At 43.8% G+C, this 21,601-nt stretch overlaps 1 protein-coding gene across 1 annotated transcript in view; it reads left to right on the top strand.

Moving 5' to 3' along the window:
- slc12a6 (solute carrier family 12 member 6) overlaps positions 1 to 21,601 on the top strand; it is a 54,060-nt gene that overhangs the window by 14,982 nt on the left and 17,477 nt on the right. The window contains exons 2-13 of the mRNA XM_083788742.1: positions 639 to 733; positions 1,192 to 1,320; positions 7,382 to 7,528; positions 8,420 to 8,474; positions 9,421 to 9,551; positions 10,612 to 10,853; positions 12,964 to 13,091; positions 14,227 to 14,427; positions 15,370 to 15,534; positions 16,579 to 16,677; positions 17,731 to 17,788; positions 21,120 to 21,294. Of these exons, the coding sequence (XP_083644868.1) occupies positions 639 to 733; positions 1,192 to 1,320; positions 7,382 to 7,528; positions 8,420 to 8,474; positions 9,421 to 9,551; positions 10,612 to 10,853; positions 12,964 to 13,091; positions 14,227 to 14,427; positions 15,370 to 15,534; positions 16,579 to 16,677; positions 17,731 to 17,788; positions 21,120 to 21,294 (1,625 nt within the window). The remainder of the gene's footprint in view (positions 1 to 638; positions 734 to 1,191; positions 1,321 to 7,381; positions 7,529 to 8,419; positions 8,475 to 9,420; positions 9,552 to 10,611; positions 10,854 to 12,963; positions 13,092 to 14,226; positions 14,428 to 15,369; positions 15,535 to 16,578; positions 16,678 to 17,730; positions 17,789 to 21,119; positions 21,295 to 21,601) is intronic.

The raw sequence follows: 21,601 nt of genomic DNA, 5'->3' as shown, positions 1-21,601 counted from the left end.
GTGGTTGCTCCCATAGATGTAAAAAGGTAGACGCGTAGCTTCCTCGTGCGTAACAGAAGTTCCGGAAAGGACGCGCTGTGATTGGCCAGTAGTCACTTGAGTGACAGCGAGAGACATGGAGGAGTCGCTTGAGTGACTTCACCTGGGCAGCGACGCAGCGTGCCTTCAGAAAATGCCTTCAGCTCTTCCTGCTTGACTTCCTGCCTTCACTGGAGACTCCAATGAACTGCAGCGCCCAGGGAGACATCTTGTTTCCATCTCGTTGCTCCCACATTGTGGAACGCCTTGCTCTTTGCGATTAAAAAAAGAAATGCAGTCTGTCGACGGTTTTAAGAACTCCTATTCATTTCGTAAGCCTTTTGTTTGTTTGATTGTCCACTGTACACTACAGCACTGTGTAATGTTGTTTTGAAAGGTCCTCTCCTCTCCTCTCCTCTCCTCTCCTCTCCTCTCCTCTCCTCTCCTCTCCTGGGACTGTCACTTACCATCTGTGAGAGAGAAGCACATAAATAACAAATTGCCTTATATCTGTCTCTGTCTCTGCCTCTCTCTCTCTCTCTCTCTCTCTCTCTCTCTCTCTCTACCTATCTCTCTCTTTCTCTCTCTGTCTCTCTCTCTCTCTCTCTCTGTCCCTCCAGGCGATGGGAACTCCAAAATGTCCAGTGTGTACATCAACAACTCCCACGGGGTGGACGATGATGACTTCTATGACAGAAACCTGGCCTTATTTGAGGTAATACAGAGTTCACTGTAAATTAATCAAACAATAAATCCATTGATCACTGATTCCCAGCAGTGTGCCGAAGGCCTGCACTGACCACCAGTGTTGATTCCGTCGACTAAAACTATGACAAAAAAATGTCCGACTCCCTTTTTTCACTGAGGAAAACTAAATGAAAACTAAGCTACGATGACTAAAACTAAGACTAAATATACTGACAATTTCGTCCAGAAATAAAAACTACTCAAATGTTAGGAAAGGGTCAAATCTAAATCTGTGTAAGTTTAAAATCAGCCATTATCCCTCTAAGACCCGGATTAATTTCTACTTCCAAAAAAGAGATTTCAACCTTACTACTACTTTGTACTACTAGGAATTAGGTTTAAAAAAATATGTAAAAAATAAATAAATAAAAAGTCTCTCTCTCTCTCTCTCTCTCTCTCTCTCTCTCTCTCTCTCTCTCCCTGCAGGAGGAGATGGACACTCGCCCCAAGGTGTCGTCGTTGCTCAACCGCCTGGCCAACTACACCAACCTGACGCAGGGCGCCAAGGAGCACGAGGAGGCGGAGAGCATCGGGGACAAGAGGAAGGCCTACAAGGTATCAGTGCTCAGAACACCAAACACACCGTCCAATCGGTGTTCAGAACACTAAACACTTATACACACCGTCCAATCAGTGCTCTTTAAGCCATTTTGACCTGAGATCAGATTCTAAAAATGTCTGTTTGAAAATGACAGTTTTCTGAAAAAGCTATGTTTCTATGTCAGTCGTTTTTCGATAAAATAAATAAATAGCAGACCTACAAGCTCGTAGCACGCCACTCGGTGTCGTGCTATGAGCTTGTAGATCTGCTATTTTTCAATAGCTAAAGCATAACATAATGCTAACACCAAAAGGGGTGCCGCCTAAAATGGGTTTAACAGTTTGACTGCGGGATAAAAACATCTCAATCCCAATCTCATTATGTATCATTTATGTTTTTCTGTAAAAGTGGTGGTATTAGGGGCTTGTTTGTTTGTTTGTGCCTCGACGGAGCGGGCGGTAGAGTTTCTGCTATCTGCACGCTGGTTGTGGTGGTGTTGGTCTGGGCCAAATTCACGCGAAAATGACTGGGCCGATGATTTTTTGTCCCAGTCCAGCCCTGTGTTGTACTAACAGTGTTCGGTCTACACAGTGTACTGAACTAACTGTCCAGACCTCTTGTCCATGTTGTAGTCATTGTGTCAACTGTTGACTTGGTGACTTCGTTAGGGCGGTCACATGATCACCACATGCCAGCGGAAATAAGTGGTTTGTAAACCACATACCACAGACTGTACTTATAGCATAAAAAGGCCTTCCTCGTTTTGGAGGGTAAAAAGGTTTTTACCTTTAAGAATGTAAACCTTTATCTTTTATTTTTAGGCGTCATAACAATGATGTGTAGGAATGTCGGAAAACATGTGTACCAGCTGGTTGATGTGAAACGTTAGCAGAGACGTGTTTAGTAATAGTAAGAAGAAACATAAGCTACTAACACAGTTCGGTTCGTACAGAAGGAACACCACAACAATTACATCATGACTCATGAGCTTAGTGGTACCTCTACTGTTTTCCTGGCTGTGTACGAGACCGATGTCAGGAGAAAGGGAGGTCTCCTCTGATCCATCCAGCTCAGCGTGAGTCCTAAAAGAGAACCCATTGACGCCTGGAGCAACGTATACGTTGTTCTACCTTTTCTACCGCTTAAATCAGGCTTAAATAAAAATGTAGTCCAGTCAACCCCGGTTGGCATGCATTGTTTGATGCCTCGGTTAAAATGTTAGGGGCCTATGTTACGTTTTTCAACTGTATCGACCTATCGGCGGCAGTGGCTCAGGGGGTAGAGTGACCGGATGGAAACCGAAAGGTTCCCTGTTCGAAACCGGGCTCCCCCAGAGTTAGTATCGAAGTGTCCTTGAGCAAGACTCTGAACCCCTAATTGCTCCTGATGTGCAGGTTGGGGGCTTGCATGGTTTCCGCCGCCATCGGTGTATGAATGTGTGTGTAAATGGGTGAATGTAATGCACAATCTATGTAAAGCACCTGTAAAAGCACCATTTACCATTTATCGATACCTTTACTTTTTGAAAGAAATACTACTTGTGGACGGGCTCTACCCAGCTAGACTCCATTTCTACCAGAGCAGGGAGAGCTTTTCACGGAAACCACGTCTCGGAGCTAAAGCGCAGCAGCGTAGATATAGAGGTTCCAAACGGAGCTAGTGGGGTCCCAGAGATAGAAATGCAGGGGCCGTAGCCAAATTCAGGTCAGACCAGGGGGTCCTTGAAATTAAAATGGTTGAAATCTTCTCTTATGTTATGGGGGTCCCTGGGATGTTTTTTCAAATAGGGGGTCCTCATTTTGGGGGTCCCTGACATGAAAACGTTTGGGAACCACTAATCTGAGACACTTTGCTCTCTCCTGTTCTCTGCAGCATTCAAGATAGTATCATCAGAAACACACACACACACACGCACGCACACACACACACACACACACACGCACGCACGCACGCACGCACGCACGCACGCACGCACGCACGCACGCACACACACACACACACACACACAGACGCTCAGTCACACACTTTTATATCCGTTCTTAATGGCTATAGAGGACTTTGATCTCTGTTAACGCCACCATATTAATATGTTTAACTGTACTCTCCGCTAGGCCATGATTCTGTTCTACTGAACACCAGAACAGGGCTGTTATGTTATTAATATTAATATATTATACATACATACTGTATGTGACCATAATTGAATGAGAGTCTGCCATCGCACAAATTCCAGCTTTTCACCAGAGGAGAAAACATTTTTTTGTATTATTAGTTAATAGCACAGGCAGACTCTTTACATAGAGCATGTCTGAAATAAGTTCGGAGCTGAAATAAATGCTTAAACATGTAGCTATAGGTGTAATGTTAGAGTCCACAGAAGTGAACCTTTTCAAGCCTGTTTTCTCAACTCGCTGTTTTCTGTTTTCTGGTGGTTCAAACTGAACAACCAATATGTCAATTTGAAGCTATGATTCCCGAAAATTCAAAGAAATCCAATGGCAGTCCCTCAGTCAAATTTGGTCACATATGTACACATACATATACAGTACTCCTGTGCAGTTTGAAACTTGCTTGCTGAAAATGTTAACTTAACTTCAGACTAGAAGGCTTTCTTACCTTTATTTGTAGTTGTTACGTCCCCACCAAAGAGGTCCAGGTGTTATTTTGTTCAAAAGTGCATTATTGGCTATTTCCCCTAATATAAGCCCTCAATGGGGGTTGGGTTTTTGTGCTAATTCACTTATTTCCATCTAAATAAGTAGTAAAGTGTGCAGCTTGGGATAGTATTTACATTATGAAGAGAGAATATATACAAAAAAAATGATATCTTTGAGCGATGGAAATAAGCAAATTAGCACTAAAACCCAGCGCCCCATTGATGGCTATATAGGGGAAATAGCCAATAATGCATTTTTGCACAAAATAACACCTGGACCTCTTTGGTGGGGACGTAACTACAAATACAGGTAAGAAAGCCTTCTAGTCCGAAATTCTCCTTTAATACTAAAATGTAGTAGTAGGCTACAATTTGTATTATCATTAATACTAAAATATATTATTATTACATTTATTAGTGATACGATTTGTATAGTATCATTAATACTCAAATATATTATTATTACATTTATTAGTGATACGATTTGTATAGTATCATTAATACTAAAATGTATTAATATTACATTTATTAGTGATACGATTTGTATAGTATCATTAATACTCAAATATATTATTATTAAATTTATTAGTGATACGATTGGTATAGTATCATTAATACTAAAATGTATTAATATTACATTTATTAGTGATACGATTTGTATAGTATCATTAATACTAAAATATATTATTATTACATTTATTAGTGATACGATTTGTATTTGTATTTTTCGTAGTACGATGTGTATAGTTGCAGGGGCATTAGAAGTGTCGGTACACTGTAAAATGCACACTGCTCATTTATCCATTTATTTGTAACTCTCCTCCGGGTCCATTTGGTTGCATTTGTAGACTCTCCAAGTTAAGAGCAGCAGTAACTGTGACGGCTGACGGTGTCTGAGGAAGTCCAGTCCATCGTCACTGATAAGAACGTGTCTGGCTCAGATAAGAGGCTTTCAAAAAAACACATCGCCCATTTCACTGAATCCTACCACTTCTGTAATAATTATAATAATAATAATAATGTTTTTATGAATGTGAATATCAATGTCATCTTGAGACTATTTATCTTGAGAGTATTTCTTAAAGGACCACTTTTCAAGCTACTGTATATATTCATAGAATTGGTACTCACTAATGATTATGATTAAAAAAAAAGCTAAATACATTTCTACTCAGTCTGTGTCTCGTAGGAGGGCTGTGGGCAAACCCATCCACACAAGTGGGCACGGTGGCACAGTCACTGTGTAGCGCCCAGAATTACATTAGATAATTGACACTGGGTGAAAAAAATAGGTTGTAAAATTGTGGGATAAATACAAAATTAAAAAAAAAAAGAATCCCAATGATATGAATTGTTTTAATAAAAATAAATAAAGATAGTTTCCAAATAAATAAATAAGACGATTTTAATTTTTTAGGGGGGCTAGTGAATTATGGTGGGTGTGATATGAAATGTGAGCTTTAATCATATTCCATCACATTCAAGTGCTTTTGGAGGGAAATGAGAGAGCACGGCACCGAGTGGCGCGCTACGAGCGTGTAGATCTGCTATTTTTGAAGAATCGTGAAAATGTGGCGCAAATCTTTGAATATATATTCTTTCAGAGCAAAAGTTCTCAACTCAAATCTTTGCTTCTGGGGGGGGGGGGGGGGGGGTTGGGTCCCCCTATGGACCCCCTACATATTTTCAAACGGGGGTCAGGCGGCCAATTACATATAGTTTTGGGGGTCCTTGACATAAAATGTTTTGAGAACGACTGACATAGAAACATAGGGTTTTTCAGAAAACCTTTCAGGATTTAGAAGACGTTAATTTGTAGAATCGTCCTCAGGTCTATTAATTAATGCTTCCACTTGCCCATCAGAGTGGTGTATTGTGATCAGATGTTCTGTCGCTTTAAGAGTTCGGGCGGTTGCCCTTTTAAGGGAGTGACGTAACCTTTAACCGGTAACCGCACTTCCTGTTTCCACTTTCCCCTCTGAGAGCGCAGATGTTGAAATTCAGGAGAGCAGTGATTGGCTCGTTGTCTGATGTTTTGTCAGAATAAATCAATCCACTCACAGCAGAGAATCCTGGTCTATATGTGGTACTTAAAGACCACGTCTGTAACTGTTTACATATAAATAAGTCCAGGTTTTTCAGGTCAGGATGCCATAGAGCTGAAGAAGGTATCGAGGCTACTTAAAGGACCACTTCACCACATTTCAACCTATCTTTATTATAATAGGTCCTCACTAATAATCATGAAAAAAATGGCACGATTCTTTTCTACTCGGGCTGTGGGCAGTTCAGAAACCGTCTTCCAGTGACATCATCATTAGGCAGATTCTTTTTTAAACGAGTGCCGCGCTATGAAAAATCGTGAAAATGTGCCTCAAATCTTTGAATATATATTATTACTAGAGTGAACATTTTAACTCAAATCTTTGCTTCTGGGGGGGGGGGGGTCCCTGGAACAACATATTTTCAGATGGGGGGGCGGAGGCATATTACATACAGTACTGTGACATTTTTGTGGTCCTTGACATGAAATATTGAGCACCACTGATACAGAAACACAAGGTTTTTCAGAAAACTGACTTGATGATTTAAAAAAAAAAATTCAACGTCAGACCTAAATGCGTTAAAGAAATTATCAACATAAAGCTTTTAATCAAACTTGTATAAAAATCACACCCGTGTGAAGTGAGGGGCGCTCTTATCATCGTACATCTTGACGTAACATAGACACTATGACCTAAACTCCTAAAGTCTCCATTCATTCTCAATGGGAATTTTATGAATTTGTGTAAGACGGAAATCTACACTAAGGTCTATGAAAACGGGTACAAATGAAAATAGCAGATCTACAAGCTCACAGTGACACATCGTGAGGTTGTACATCTGTTATTTAAAACAATATTGTGATTAATAATTGAAATATTTTGAATATTTTTTAAACATTTTAACACAAATGGCACAACATATTTTGCATAATAATGTGTGTGTTGCAGTCCCCCCCAAATGGGAAGCAAAGCAAAGGTACTATGTTTACCCAGGGTAACTGGACTAAGCTCAAGAACTTGTTTACAGCCAGGCCCTGCTCATAGAACATTTCATGGTAGAGGTTCAATGCCTTGTCCAAGGGCACTTCAGCTGTGGTAATTTTAACGTGCCGGTCCGGGGATACGAACTAGCGACCTTCCGATATCAAGACCGCTCCGCAAACCGTTCGGCCACCGCTGTACCCTCATGGATGTATTTAAACCACAGCAAAACAGACTGCCAGGCTCACATTGAATATACTTGACTAAAGGGCCATTTCACACCAAGCACTATTGTTCACCATTGTACAGTACAGTAGCCTATTTAAACTATCTCTTTATAGTGCAGAGTGCACTATGAATATAATAATGTGATAATGTGTGTGTGCGTTGCAGTCTCCCCAGATGGGTACCTTCATGGGCGTGTACCTGCCGTGCCTGCAGAACATATTCGGGGTGATTCTGTTCCTGCGGCTCACCTGGGTGGTCGGCACGGCCGGGCTGCTGCAGGCGCTGTGTATCGTCTTCATCTGCTGCTGCTGTGTGAGTACACACACACACACACGCACGCACACACACGCACCACACGCACACGTGCGCACGCACACACACACACACACACACACACACACACACGCACCACACGCACGCACACACACACAGCAGACATAATTCATGGGTAAAGGAAACAACGCCTCCTCCAAATTGAGTGGCTTCCTATAATGGCTGAAACTGAGCAGTACCTCGCTAACGGCTCGGCTCTCCTTTTGGAAAGGCCGGCCATTTGTAAGCCCCTCACAACCAACTTATGCACATGCCCTAGGCTGCCAAAGATTAAAAAAAAACTAGAAGTTTACATCTGTAGCCTAGCTGTGAGATGGTCTGCACTAGCTGCTGATACTTCAGCACTTTGGTTAGAAAGGCTTCTTCCAGGCTATAGTCAAAGGTACAGCCGACCTCGAGAATGAACACCTCTCTATGGTTTTTATTTACAACAATGACATCGGGGGTGTTAGCTGAACACAGACACAGAATCATCATTACACAGGTTAAACATCCTCGGCTTCACAGTAGAATGCTTATATAAAGCATGATGGAGGACCTGAAAATGGAAGAGATGTCTTTCGATATCAAATCCACTATTCTGTCATGCCTATACTTATGTAAAGGCCCCTGTAAACATGGCAACCATGTAAGATGTGGGACAGGGTTTCAGCTATTTGTTCATGTCCATGATGGATACAGTGAGGAGCATGATTGCCTGGAAACCAGATGGAGAGATTAAGTTTAGAAGGTATAGAACCTGTAATCTCGCTTTCAAAGTCAAAACAACAATGCACTCATCAATGGCACACACACACACACACACACACACCCCATCGTCTTCACTGTATATATATATATCTCACTCTGTCTCTCTGTCTGTCTCTCCAGACGCTGTTGACAGCCATATCAATGAGTGCCATCGCCACTAATGGAGTCGTACCAGGTAACCCACCCCCCACACACACACATACACACACCCCCATCGTCCATCGAATTGTAATGAATAGAAAAGTCTCTTAAGTTTGACTGATTTAAACGCGTAACCCGCATTTTAATCAAATACCTACGCTGCCGAGATTGATGTATTACCTTTAGAGCATACGCTGAATTATTTGGGCTTTTGATCCGTGAAAATCCGGCGAAAAAAGCTTCCTCCGTTTGTTATGAACCACCCGCCATCTTGGTGCGCCGGAAGAACGCAGCACAAGACCCGCCTCCATGAGGAGATGTAGTCCATTCATTTGCATTGGCCTCAATTTCCCAGAAGCCTTAGCAGCCCACAGCATGTGTTGATTTCCGGTTTCGTCATCAAAACGAAACCATCTAGTCTCTATCTCCACGGCAAAGACAGTGTTTCTTTTTATTTATTACAATATGGGGATTAAACACTTAAAACAAAAGGCGGGAATGTCGTATATCGCAGTGCCAGTAACCTGGATTAAACAATTCCTGGCAGGCAAACTGTTGAGCTGCTTCTGTCATGATGACGTCATTGGCTGGCTCTGAGTCGGTGCACTTTTCCTTGTGACCTGACGCCAAACGTGAACAGAGAGCCGTCTGGGGCTCCAGGAGTCCAGCGTGGAACAAATATAGAAGCGCTGAGAAAACTGGTGCGCCTTTCTTCTCTGCTCTGTCGTCTTTATCCAGTCTGTGTCACTTCAATGTGGTGCTTATTTATCCAAGAATAACACGACTTCTGTCATCATCAGCTGTCCTCCGCACGCACGCACACACGCACGCACGCACGCACGCACGCCACTCACACACGTGCGCCACTCACAAACTCACTCTCTCTCTCTCTGTCTCTCTCTCCCTCTCTCTCCCCCCTCCCTCCCTCTCTCTCCCCCCCCCTCTCTCCCTCTCTACCCCCCTCTCTCCCTCCATTGCAGCGGGAGGGTCCTACTTCATGATCAGTCGCTCTCTGGGTCCAGAGTTCGGGGGGGCGGTGGGTCTGTGTTTCTACCTGGGGACCACCTTCGCTGGATCCATGTACATCCTTGGAGCCATCGAGATCTTACTGGTGGGTAAGATATTAAGATCCATGTTCCCATACCCGAGGCGGGGTTGGCGAAAGGGCCTTTCTGTGTGGAGTTTGCATGTTCTCCCCGTGTCCCCTAGGGTAGGTACCCTCACATGTTCTCCCCGTGTCCCCTAGGATATGTACCCTCACATGTTCTCCCCGTGTCCCCTAGGGTAGGTACCCTCACATGTTCTCCCCGTGTCCCCTAGGGTAGGTACCCTCACATGTTCTCCCTGTGTCCCCTAGGGTAGGTACCCTCACATGTTCTCCCCGTGTCCCCTAGGGTAGGTACCCTCACATGTTCTCCCTGTGTCCCCTAGGGTAGGTACCCTCACATGTTCTCCCCGTGTCCCCTAGGGTATAGGTACCCTCACATGTTCTCCCCGTGTCCCCTAGGGTATAGGTACCCTCACATGTTCTCCCCGTCCCCTAGGGTAGGTACCCTCACATGTTCTCCCCGTGTCCCCTAGGGTAGGTACCCTCACATGTTCTCCCCGTGTCCCCTAGGGTAGGTACCCTCACATTTTCTCCCCGTGTCCCCTAGGGTAGGTACCCTCACATGTTCTCCCCGTGTCCCCTAGGGTATGTACCCTCACATGTTCTCCCCGTGTCCCCTAGGGTAGGTACCCTCACATGTTCTCCCCGTGTCCCCTATAGGGTAGGTACTCTCACATGTTCTCCCCGTGTCCCCTAGGGTAGGTACCCTCACATGTTCTCCCCGTGTCCCCTAGGGTAGGTACCCTCACATGTTCTCCCCATGTCCCCTAGGGTATGTACCCTCACATGTTCTCCCCGTGTCCCCTAGGGTAGGTACCCTCACATGTTCTCCCCGTGTCCCCTAGGGTAGGTACCCTCGCATGTTCTCCCCGTGTCCCCTAGGGTAGGTACCCTCACATGTTCTCCCCGTGTCCCCTAGGGTAGGTACCCTCACATGTTCTCCCCTATAGGTACCCTCACAAAAAACATGCAGACTATAAGACTATGTCTAAAAACTAAAATCTAAATTTTCTGTCAAAAACAACACTGGGCTCACATATCTCTCTCTCTCTCTCTCTCTCAGATGTACATCGCGCCGAGGGCGGCCATCTTCGTTCCCAGCGAGCCCGACGGCGAGGGCGCGGCCATGCTGAACAACATGCGTGTGTACGGCTCCGTGTGCCTCCTGCTGATGTCGCTGCTGGTGTTCGTGGGCGTCAAGTACGTCAACAAGCTGGCCTCCGTGTTCCTGGCGTGCGTCATCATCTCCATCCTGTCCATCTACACGGGGGCGCTGGTCTCCGCCTTCAGCCCGCCAGGGTTCCCGTGAGTAACAGAGACTCGTTTTATTTTACCCATTATGCTGCCACCTGCTGGACGCAGAGCCAACCGCAAACTGATGAAGCACACACTGGCACTGTGTCCTGTTTGGAGTGTCCATCTTTTTTTTTTATATCTTTTTTTATCCCACGATTTTGTAACCCATTTTTCACCCCTGTGTCAATCATCTAATGTGATCCTGGGCTCTACACACACCCTCCACCAACCTAGTCCCATATATGGGGGACAAGGGGAGAGCAACGGACTTGAACTCATGCTTCCTTCATGCCTGAGTGTCCAAGTTGCTCCTTTACACCTGACAGGGGGGAGTTTCCCTGGTTGGACGTAGCGCGTGGAAGGAACACGTTATTCCAACCAGTTCCTTTCCCCTCCATCAGGCGCCCCGGCTGGCCAGGGGGAGGCAGTTTAGTGACCAGGATTACTGCATGTTTTTTGTGAGGGTTGGAGTGTCCATCTTAATGTTAAATAAATAGCATCAATACTAGCGAGCTAAAATGAAGCCATCCTTGCTCTAGAAAGCGCCGATGTTTCCATCTAAACCACCGGATAATCAGCAAAGACCTCCGAACATCGCGCTAATTGACCAAACTATGGAGAGCTCCGTAGATTAGGAGTTATTCAGCTTTTTAGTCAGCCTGTATAACGGGAGGTGGACGGCAGCGTGTTTGCACAACCCGGTCTAGGATCGCTAAAGAAGGAAAGGCGAAGCAAAAAAAAAAAATATATATATATATATATATATATATATATATATAGAAATCAGCGATCCGGTTTGATATCAATAATAAAGCTTATCAGACGGAATGTTATGCCAGAAACAGTTGCCGGTCGGAACGTTATGTCACAAGGGTTTAACCTGAATTTGGCTACTTGTCCGCCATTGCTATCTCTGTGACCACAATATATATTGTAAAATCAAAGTTAAGTGTACAAATGGAACCAAACGGTTCCATTTGTACACTCTCTGAGTTACAGATGTGAAAGTAGACAGTAGACACCTTCATGAACCTCCTCCCTCTCCCCTCCTCCTCCTCCCTCCCCACTCCTCCTCCCTCTCCCCTCCTCCTCCCTCTCCCCTCCTCCTCCCTCTCCCCTCCTCCTCCCTCAGCGAAATTCATGAGCCGCTGAAGTATGTGAGCAGCTTGTTGTGGACTTTACGTTGTTGTTGAGGTCTTGAAATACGTGGCCTACATACCAGCGTAGGTTGAACTCTGTTAGTAAACAAACTGCCATGGCTAGCCTGCATTCATCTCCGCCCTAGTGTAGGGGTTAGAGCGTACGCCTTTGGTGCGGAAGGTTGTGGGTTCAAACCCTGCCAGTGAGGCCCGGATTCCTATAACGCCAAATCTAAATGGGTTCAGATCTGAGCCCACGTCTCCTGAGAGGAGGTGTGTGTGAAGACTATACTGCCTCCCACTGGTCAGCCTGGTGGAGGGAAGGGAAAGGACAATTAAATAACACAGTATTTCTACATTGCATTATTGCTACTCTTACTTTAAGTACTTTTTCGACCACCGCTTCAAGCTACATTTCTCCGCGAGGAGGCAGAAATGTGAGTATTGGAATTTGGCTAAAGGTCACCGTGTTGGCACTGCTCTTGTTCTTGATTGACACCTCAGCCGACCAATCCTGTCACTCTCACTGCTGTGACTGACACCTCAGCCGACCAATCCTGTCACTCTCAGCGACACTTCATGCGGCTTCAGTCCAATGGCGGCTCTGACTTCTACATAGACTTCTACTGGCGAAAAGTGACAAAGTCCTGGACCTAAAGTTGGCAGAATGCACTGGACTCAGGGCAACAGCCCAGCTTTAATGATCTTAAATCCCTTGTTTTAAATCTTTTGTTTTGTAATAGTACAACATAAACATTACAGAGACTTTAGTTGTCACAGTGCAATTCTTTAAAACAGTTGTCATGTTGCACACAAACCTAAATTTGCTGATATCTGCGCCGCCCTCGTTGAAAACAGGGAAACTCCAGCTTGTCCCTCTCCAGGGCTGCTAGAGCAGCGCTCGAGTGCTGTTTTTCTGCCCCCTCAATGTCGCCACTCTCCTAGTCTACCCCACTGTAACGATGCCTTGCCCCACACAGGGTGTGCATGCTGGGGAATCGAACCATCAACGGCCACGCCCTCCACGACAGCTACTGCAACAAGACGGTGTTCGACGCCAGAGAGACGGAGAGAGAAGACTTCAACATCACCGCCTTACCTGAAGAAGGTTCGTTTCCCTTAACCCATTCTGACCTGAGATCAGATTAAAAAAATGTCTATTACATCCTGACAGTTTCATTATTAACCCATTCTGACCTGAGATCAGATTCTAAAAATGTCTTCGATTTTTCAAATATAGCAGACCTACAAGCTCGTAGCGCGCCACTCGGTGGCGCGCTATGAGCTTGTAGATCAAGATTCAATAGCTAAAGCATGACATAATGCTAACACCAAAATGGGTTCCCGTTCAAAATGGGTTAACACAATCCATGCCAACCTCGAGAAGGTTCGTTTCCCTTAACACAATCCATGCCAACCTCGGGATATCTCTCTCATCTTGACCATTCATGAGATTTGATTAAAGAGCATTAAACATGTGTACCTTATTTTAGCTTCCGTCGCTAGCTGTCTGAAATGTCTTTATTAGGAACAATCCCTTGATATGAACCATCTCGTTTTCAAGGGGGTCCGCAATTATTCACAAGTACACTCTCTAAGTCGTCCTCAGACGAGCCCTCCATCGTCATACATAGACACTTTTTTTACAAACAATTCAACCAGACAAAACAAAACAAGACAAAACAATACAATTCCTAGATGAACAAGAAACAAACAATGACAATGACAATGCTCACAAACAGCAGCAAAACAAAGCTCCCATATAGGACTCTGATTCTTCAAAGGTTAGTGAAAAACTCCAGCAATGAAACTATTTATTTTTATTTATTTATTTGACAGGGACAAAGCCCATTAATCAACATGTCAGTTTTCACCTCAATGTAAATGGGCCAGAGTTAGCCGAAGCTAAATTTCATCTGTAGTCCCTGAGCAGGCTCTTAAGAAATGAATGATAAAAGAAAGACAAAGTGTGTAGTGTGCCAGCACACAACACCATGCGTTGATGCCATGTGTGCATTTGTGCTACGTCCATACAACAACACAATACAATACAGGAACAGATCGACATGGTACAGGGGACAGAACAACGGCCAGTGAAGTGAAAAATGACACCGGTGATAAATACTAAATGGTGCTGATAGTTAGTTACTCATGATTACAGATTTGAGTTGTTTTTAGCCACCTTTTCAGGTTGAATTTGAAGGTCAGATTTAAAGAGTACTTTTTTCCCCCCACCGCTGCAGACAACAACAGCACCACCCCCACCGTGGTCCCCACCTTTGACCCCGGGCCGGGCCCGGGGGCCCTGGAGAGGCCCTCGTCTCTGTGGAACCAGTTCTGCGAGGGCCCGGACCTGCTCAACGCCTCCTGTGACCTCTACTTCAGCCAGAGCAGCTTCACCCAGATCCCAGGCATTCCGGGGCTGGCCAGTGGAATCATTGCAGGTATTATTCAGTGTTGTTTTCGTCGACTAAAACTAAGACGAAAAATGTTCGTCGACTACCTTTTTTCACTGACTAAAACTAAATAAAACCGAATCTATGATGACTAAAACTAAGACTAAATATACTGACAATTTCGTTAACAAATAAAAACTAGATAATAGTGGACAAGAGATTCAGTTTTATGCTGGGTTGCATGCTGAAAATAGCAGATATACAATCTCACAAGCGACGCGTTGTGAGATTGTATATCTGCTATTTTCAGCATGCAATCAAAGTGTAAAATATCTCATTACAACGACATCAAGGCCTGTCAAAACACATTTTAGTCGACTGAATCAACTGTAGATTTAGTCGACTAAAATCATATGACATTTAGTCGACTAAAACTAGACTAAACACTAGAACATTCCAGGTGACTAAAATGTGACTAAAACTAAGTGAAAACTATTCAAGAGACTATGACTAAAACTAAAATAGAAATTTGCTGCCAAAAACAACACAGGTATTATTATTCTAGGCTTGTCTGTCACAATGAATGGGCTACAGTCGCACTGTTGTTTTCGCCCACTAAAACTCAAGACGAAAAAGATTCGTCGACTGCCTTTTTCCACTGACGAAAACTAAACGGAAACTACATGAAAACTAAGCTATGGTGACTAAAACTAAGACTAAATATACTGACGATTTCGTCAACAAATAAAAAACTAGACTAAAATGTTAGGAAGGGACTAGTGGACAAGAGATCCAGTAGAAGTCGCCACCGAGTGGCGCGATACGAGCTTGTAGGTCTGCTATTTTTGAAAAAAATCGAAGAACGACTGACATTTTTAGAATCTGATCTCAGGTCAGAATGGGTTCGTCAGACCAGTGTGTGTCCGGCGGAAACCTCGTATGAATCTGATCTCAGGTCAGAATGGGTTAATGTGCCTCTCTCCTCCATAGAGAACGTGTGGAGCAGCTACCTCAGCAAAGGGGAGGTCCTGGAGAAAGGGTCCCTCCCCTCGCCGCACGGCGCACACCCAGCGACCAATCACCGGCCGTACGTCTTCGCCGACATCACGACCTCGTTCACGCTGCTGGTGGGGATCTTCTTCCCGTCCGTCACAGGTACGGTACGCTAGCCTCAGAAACACAGCCGTTTATTTTATTTATTATTCTTTATTATCTCAGGTCAGAATGGGTTAAGTTCGTCACCTTCTTACCTCCTTCCACAGTGAAATTGACTCATTCAACGTATAGAACTTTTTAAGAACTCGTGTGCTTTGTCAGCAAATATGTAAATTTGAAGCTATGATTCCCTGCTTTCATATGACATGAAAAAACAAATGGCAGTCCCTCAGTCAAATTTGGTCACATTTAAGCCTCGGACAAAGCCGACTCTAGTCTACTTTTTTTTCTAGTCATTGTAATAGTGATAGTAATAGTGACACTTCTCTCTGTGCTATGCTGTGATGTCCTCAGGCATTGTAATAGTGATAGTAATAGTGACACTTCTCTCTGTGCTATGCTGTGATGTCCTCAGGCATTGTAATAGTGATAGTAATAGTGATACTTCTCTCTGTGCTATGCTGTGATGTCCTTGTCTTCCTCAGGCATTGTAATAGTGATAGTATAGTAGAGCGCCGATGTCCTGACGTCATTCGCTCATCCCCTGGTTCACGGAAGTCATTTCTCTATGGAGAATACTATGGGCTCATCTTAAAAATCGTCTCGTACAACTAAGAATTGTGGTCCAAAAATAAACAAACTGTCTTGCCGATATTGTCTGCATCGTTTACGACAGTCAGTCAGTCATATTTAATAGTCTGTTCATAGCGAAAATCTAACTAATTTGGCGGAAGTAACAGCGTTTTGTCTCAGTCAATTGAGTCTTCATATCCATATGAGTGAAACGGCCTGGATGATTTGTCTATTGTTCAGTTCTCTTTTTCAGTTCTTACATGAGGCGATTCTAAAACCCCCCTCTATAACACATCTCTCTGTGACATACAGTGATGTTATTGTCTTCCTGCAGGCATCATGGCCGGCTCAAACCGCTCATAAATACTTCTCTTATAGTTTGTGTGCTATGCTATGATGTCTTATTCCATCATTCATGGCCGGCACAGTGATGGTAGTAATACTTGTCTCTGTCTCGTGCTCTCCTTGCAGGCATCATGGCCGGGTCAAACCGCTCGGGGGATCTGAAGGACGCCCAGCGTTCTATCCCTGTAGGAACCATCATGGCCATCATCACCACCTCCGTCGTCTGTATCCTTCCATGGCTCGTCCATATTGTGACGAAGCACTGCTGAGAAAACTGTTGCGCCTTTCTTCGTCCTTTTTTTTCTTCAAACTTGACTACGGTAGCGGTGGTCTCAAAAAACATAAGGGAAACTTTGACAGGAAAAGACTCGCTCACCGTATAGAAAAAAGACGTAAAACTCCTTAGACTGAGACTTAGAAAAATATTTTTTCTTTTATTTGATCATGCTCTCATGCTCATACTCATATGAGCAAACGTTTCGGTCCTAAGATATAGCACTGACGAAGGTCTTAGGACCGAAACGTTTGCTTTTTAATTGCACTATGAGCACAGAGCACCATAAAAGCATGATGAAATAAAAGAAACAATATTTTTCCAAGTCTCAGGAGTTTGACTTATTTTTCTATACGGTGAGCGAGTCTTTTCCTGTCAAAGTTTCCATATTGTGGTGGCCATCACAAAGTTGCTCATTTTTGTTCGCTCAGGCTTGACGTCAAGTTCAGTTCAGTTCCGTTTGTCTTTATTTTAGGCCTAGAGTTAGGAGTCCTCTCCAGTCTTCTCCAGACCTCTCCAGACCTCTCCACCAGACCAAAGAATGCAGCATTTACTGATGGTGAAAGAAATGCACATGCCACTCCTCTCCTTTCCATGCCATGCCGGAAGGAAGGCAGCATTCAGGAGAATAGCTTTTTTTCCGAAGTCTCCTGAACTTTGGAACGCACCGTTTTTGCGTTGAACAAATTTGTTTTTCTAAATCCATGCCGTTACGCCTGCATCTCCACTATAGCTAAAGAGTGCTGGGTTGCGCCCCGAAAAATAGCTGATCTACAAGCCCTCTGCGACGCGTTGTGAGCTTGTAGATCAGCTATTTTTGTTCAAAAGTGCCCCTGCCTGCCCCTCCCCCTCTAACACTGTCCCTGACACACATCATGTACAGTCATGTGTGAATAAACACGTCTGGGTTTCCGATGCTAATTAAGTCATGTGTAACGTGACGTATACACTCCACTGTGATTGGCTGTTGTTGTTATTGTTATTCCTTAATGTGAGCCAATCAGACCTGAGCAGTGTGGTTCTGTTTGGAGCGTGCATCGAGGGAGTGGTGCTCAGAGACAAGTTAGTACCACTCACATTATTTCACAGGGACACCTTTTTGTTTATATTATGTCTCTTCACACCATAGACTGTAAAAGAATATGGACAAAGCGTTCTGATGTGGACGTAAGATGAAGCCCGTTTGGGCCCAGCTGGCCATTGGCTGGCCCAGACAACAAGGCGGGACTTCCCCCCTTCTTCTTCGTTGGTTTTTATTTTGACTCGAAGGGGGGGGTGGCTCCCGTTCATAGACTGTAACGGTAGCCACGCCCCTCAGAACATACGCGACTTTATGGTCATTTTTATAATAAATTGGACCATAATTTTCCAAAAAGAATATTATGACATGGGAAATGAGACTTTAAACTAATGACTGGAAGCAGAAAGTATTCATGACCATGTTTATTAAGGTAATACAGTCTAGGTGAAGTTGGGCCCAAATACATGGACCTCTATGGAGATATGGGGGTTTTTTGGGCCCAATGACAGCGCCACAACAGGCCATTATATGAACTTTCAGGAAGTCCCGATTTCCTTAGTGGCTTCACGAAATATCTGTCTGACTGCCCCCCTGGTTAAATATCTGTCTGACTGCCCCCCTGGTTAAATATCTGTCTGACTTCCCCCCAAGTTAAATATCTTTCTGACTGCCCCCCTGGTTAAATATCTGTCTGACTGCCCCCCTGGTTAAATATCTGTCTGACTGCCCCCCTGGTTAAATATCTGTCTGACTGCCCCCCTGGTTAAATATCTGTCTGACTGCCCCCCTGGTTAAATATCTGTCTGACTGCCCCCCTGGTTAAATATCTGTCTGACTGCCCCCCTGGTTAAATATCTGTCTGACTGCCCCCCTGGTTAAATATCTGTCTGACTGCCCCCCTGGTTAAATATCTGTCTGACTGCCCCCCTGGTTAAATATCTGTCTGACTGCCCCCCTGGTTAAATATCTGTCTGACTGCCCCCCTGGTTAAATATCTGTCTGACTGCCCCCCTGGTTAAATATCTGTCTGACTGCCCCCCTGGTTAAATATCTGTCTGACTGCCCCCCTGGTTAAATATCTGTCTGACTGCCCCCCTGGTTAAATATCTGTCTGACTGCCCCCCTGGTTAAATATCTGTCTGACTGCCCCCCTGGTTAAATATCTGTCTGACTGCCCCCCTGGTTAAATATCTTTCTGACTGCCCCCCTGGTTAAATATCTGTCTGACTGCCCCCCTGGTTAAATATCTGTCTGACTGCCCCCCTGGTTAAATATCTGTCTGACTGCCCCCCTGGTTAAATATCTGTCTGACTGCCCCCCTGGTTAAATATCTGTCTGACTGCCCCCCTGGTTAAATATCTGTCTGACTGCCCCCCTGGTTAAATATCTGTCTGACTGCCCCCCTGGTTAAATATCTGTCTGACTGCCCCCCTGGTTAAATATCTGTCTGACTGCCCCCCTGGTTAAATATCTGTCTGACTGCCCCCCTGCTTCACACACTAGACTAGAGCATGACTGAGGGGGGCGCCATCGTGCAACCTCCAGCTTTCCACCAGAGGAGAAAAACTTAATTTATTATTATTATTATTATTTTTAATCCAAAATGAGTTAATAGCACAGGCAGAATCTTCACATACTAGAGCAGGGGTGCCCAAAAGGTAGATGGTGAACTACCAGTAGATCACAAAAGCTGTGCAGGTAGAACACATGACCCTCCCCTAAAATATATATATATATATATATATATATATATATATATTAATACAAAATATATATTTTTTGTGCCACTTGAATTAGGTGACTTGATTGATTGACATAAAAAAGGGCCTGTCAGCTAAACCCACAATGCAATACTTTAATTTTAAGAGTGTTGCGCACAAACATCAGTAGCATTACAAAGTTATACTAATTCCATTTCAACCCCTCTATTTCCCATTCCTAGTCTTTTTTTTTTTTAACTATTTTCAGCAATGCGATAATTACTTTTTTTGGTGGGTAGATCTTGTTGAGCTGGTCATTTTGAAAGTAGCTCTCAAGTCAAAAAAGGATGGGCACCCCTGTACTAGAGCATGTCTGAAATAAATGTCAGAGCTGAAATTGACATGTAAATATGAAATAAACGCTTAAACATGTAGCTAGGTGTAATGTTAGAGACCACAGAAGACATGTAAATATGAAATAAACGCTTAAACATGTAGCTAGGTGTAATGTTAGAGACCACAGAAGACATGTAAATATGAAATGAATGCTTAAACATGTAGCTAGGTGTAATGTTAGAGACCACAGAAGACATGTATGAAATAAATGCTTAAACATGTAGCTATAGATGTAATGTTAGACCACAGAAGACATGTAAATATGAAATAAATGCTTAAACATGTAGCTAGGTGTAATGTTAGAGACCACAGAAGACATGTAAATATGAAATAAACGCTTAAACATGTAGCTAGGTGTAATGTTAGAGACCACAGAAGACATGTAAATATGAAATAAACGCTTAAACATGTAGCTAGGTGTAATGTTAGAGACCACAGAAGACATGTAAATATGAAATGAATGCTTAAACATGTAGCTAGGTGTAATGTTAGAGACCACAGAAGACATGTATGAAATAAATGCTTAAACATGTAGCTATAGATGTAATGTTAGAGTCCACAGAAGACATTTAAATATGAAATAAACGCTTAAACATGTAGCTACTGTATGTGTAATGTTAGAGACCACAGAAGACATGTAAATATGAAATAAATGCTTAAACATGTAGCTAGGTGTAATGTTAGAGACCACAGAAGACATGTAAATATGAAATAAATGCCACAGAAGACATGTAAATATGAAATAAATGATTAAACATGTAGCTATAGGTGTAATGTTAGAGACCACAGAAGACATGTAAATATGAAATAAATGCTTAAACATGTAGCTAGGTGTAATGTTAGAGACCACAGCAGACATGTAAATATGAAATAAATGCTTAAACATGTAGCTAGGTGTAAAACTGGTGGGTCAAACTGAACAACCGATATGTCAATTTGAAGCTATGATTCCCTGCTTTCATATGACATGACGAAAATGTAAAATAATTCAATGACTTCAATGACTATACCAGTCATCCAGCTACTAATATAGAAGTAATTACAGCGGGTCATGTTTGCATGTTTTGGAATCGTAACAGCGTAACAGCGAAATCGATAATATATCAGTGTTCTCCGCTATTTACCTGCGGGCCGCATTTAGTGAAGGTGGGGGCCGCACGTGGCCCCCGGGCCGCCAGTTGCCCATGTATGGATTAAGACATGAAACCTACCAAGCCTTCATCAGGGAATGGGAAAACCACCGCCCCAAAACGTGACCCAACGCTGCCCTCTGCAGGTTCGGAGACTCGGTGAAGGGGAACCTGGTGGTGGGAACCCTGGCTTGGCCCTCCCCCTGGGTCATCGTGATTGGCTCCTTCTTCTCGACGTGCGGCGCAGGCCTCCAATCGCTGACCGGCGCTCCTCGCCTGCTCCAGGCCATCGCCAAGGACAACATCATCCCTTTCCTCAGGGTTCGGTTTTTACATTTTACATTTTACAGTTTATCTTTTAGTCTAGCCTATTTTAGACGGGAACCCCTTTTTGGTGTTTGTAGCATTTTGTTATACTTTAGCTATTGAAAAATAGCAGATTCTGGGGAGGTCCCTGGAACAACATAATTTCAGGTGGGGGTCGGTGGCCAATTTATTACATATAATTTTTGGGGTCCTTGACATTAAATATTGAGCACCACTGATATAGAAACATGAGGTATTTCAGAAAACTGTAATGATTTAGTGAATGTGTGCGTGCGGCCCCTGTCTGAATGTGTTTGTGGCC

This window comes from Protomyctophum parallelum (assembly GCF_964188405.1).
Source record: "Protomyctophum parallelum genome assembly, chromosome: 18".
NCBI classification, from domain to species: domain Eukaryota; kingdom Metazoa; phylum Chordata; class Actinopteri; order Myctophiformes; family Myctophidae; genus Protomyctophum; species Protomyctophum parallelum.
Note: the sequence above shows the minus strand (reverse complement) of the source record. Positions and strands in the feature narration are given on the sequence as shown.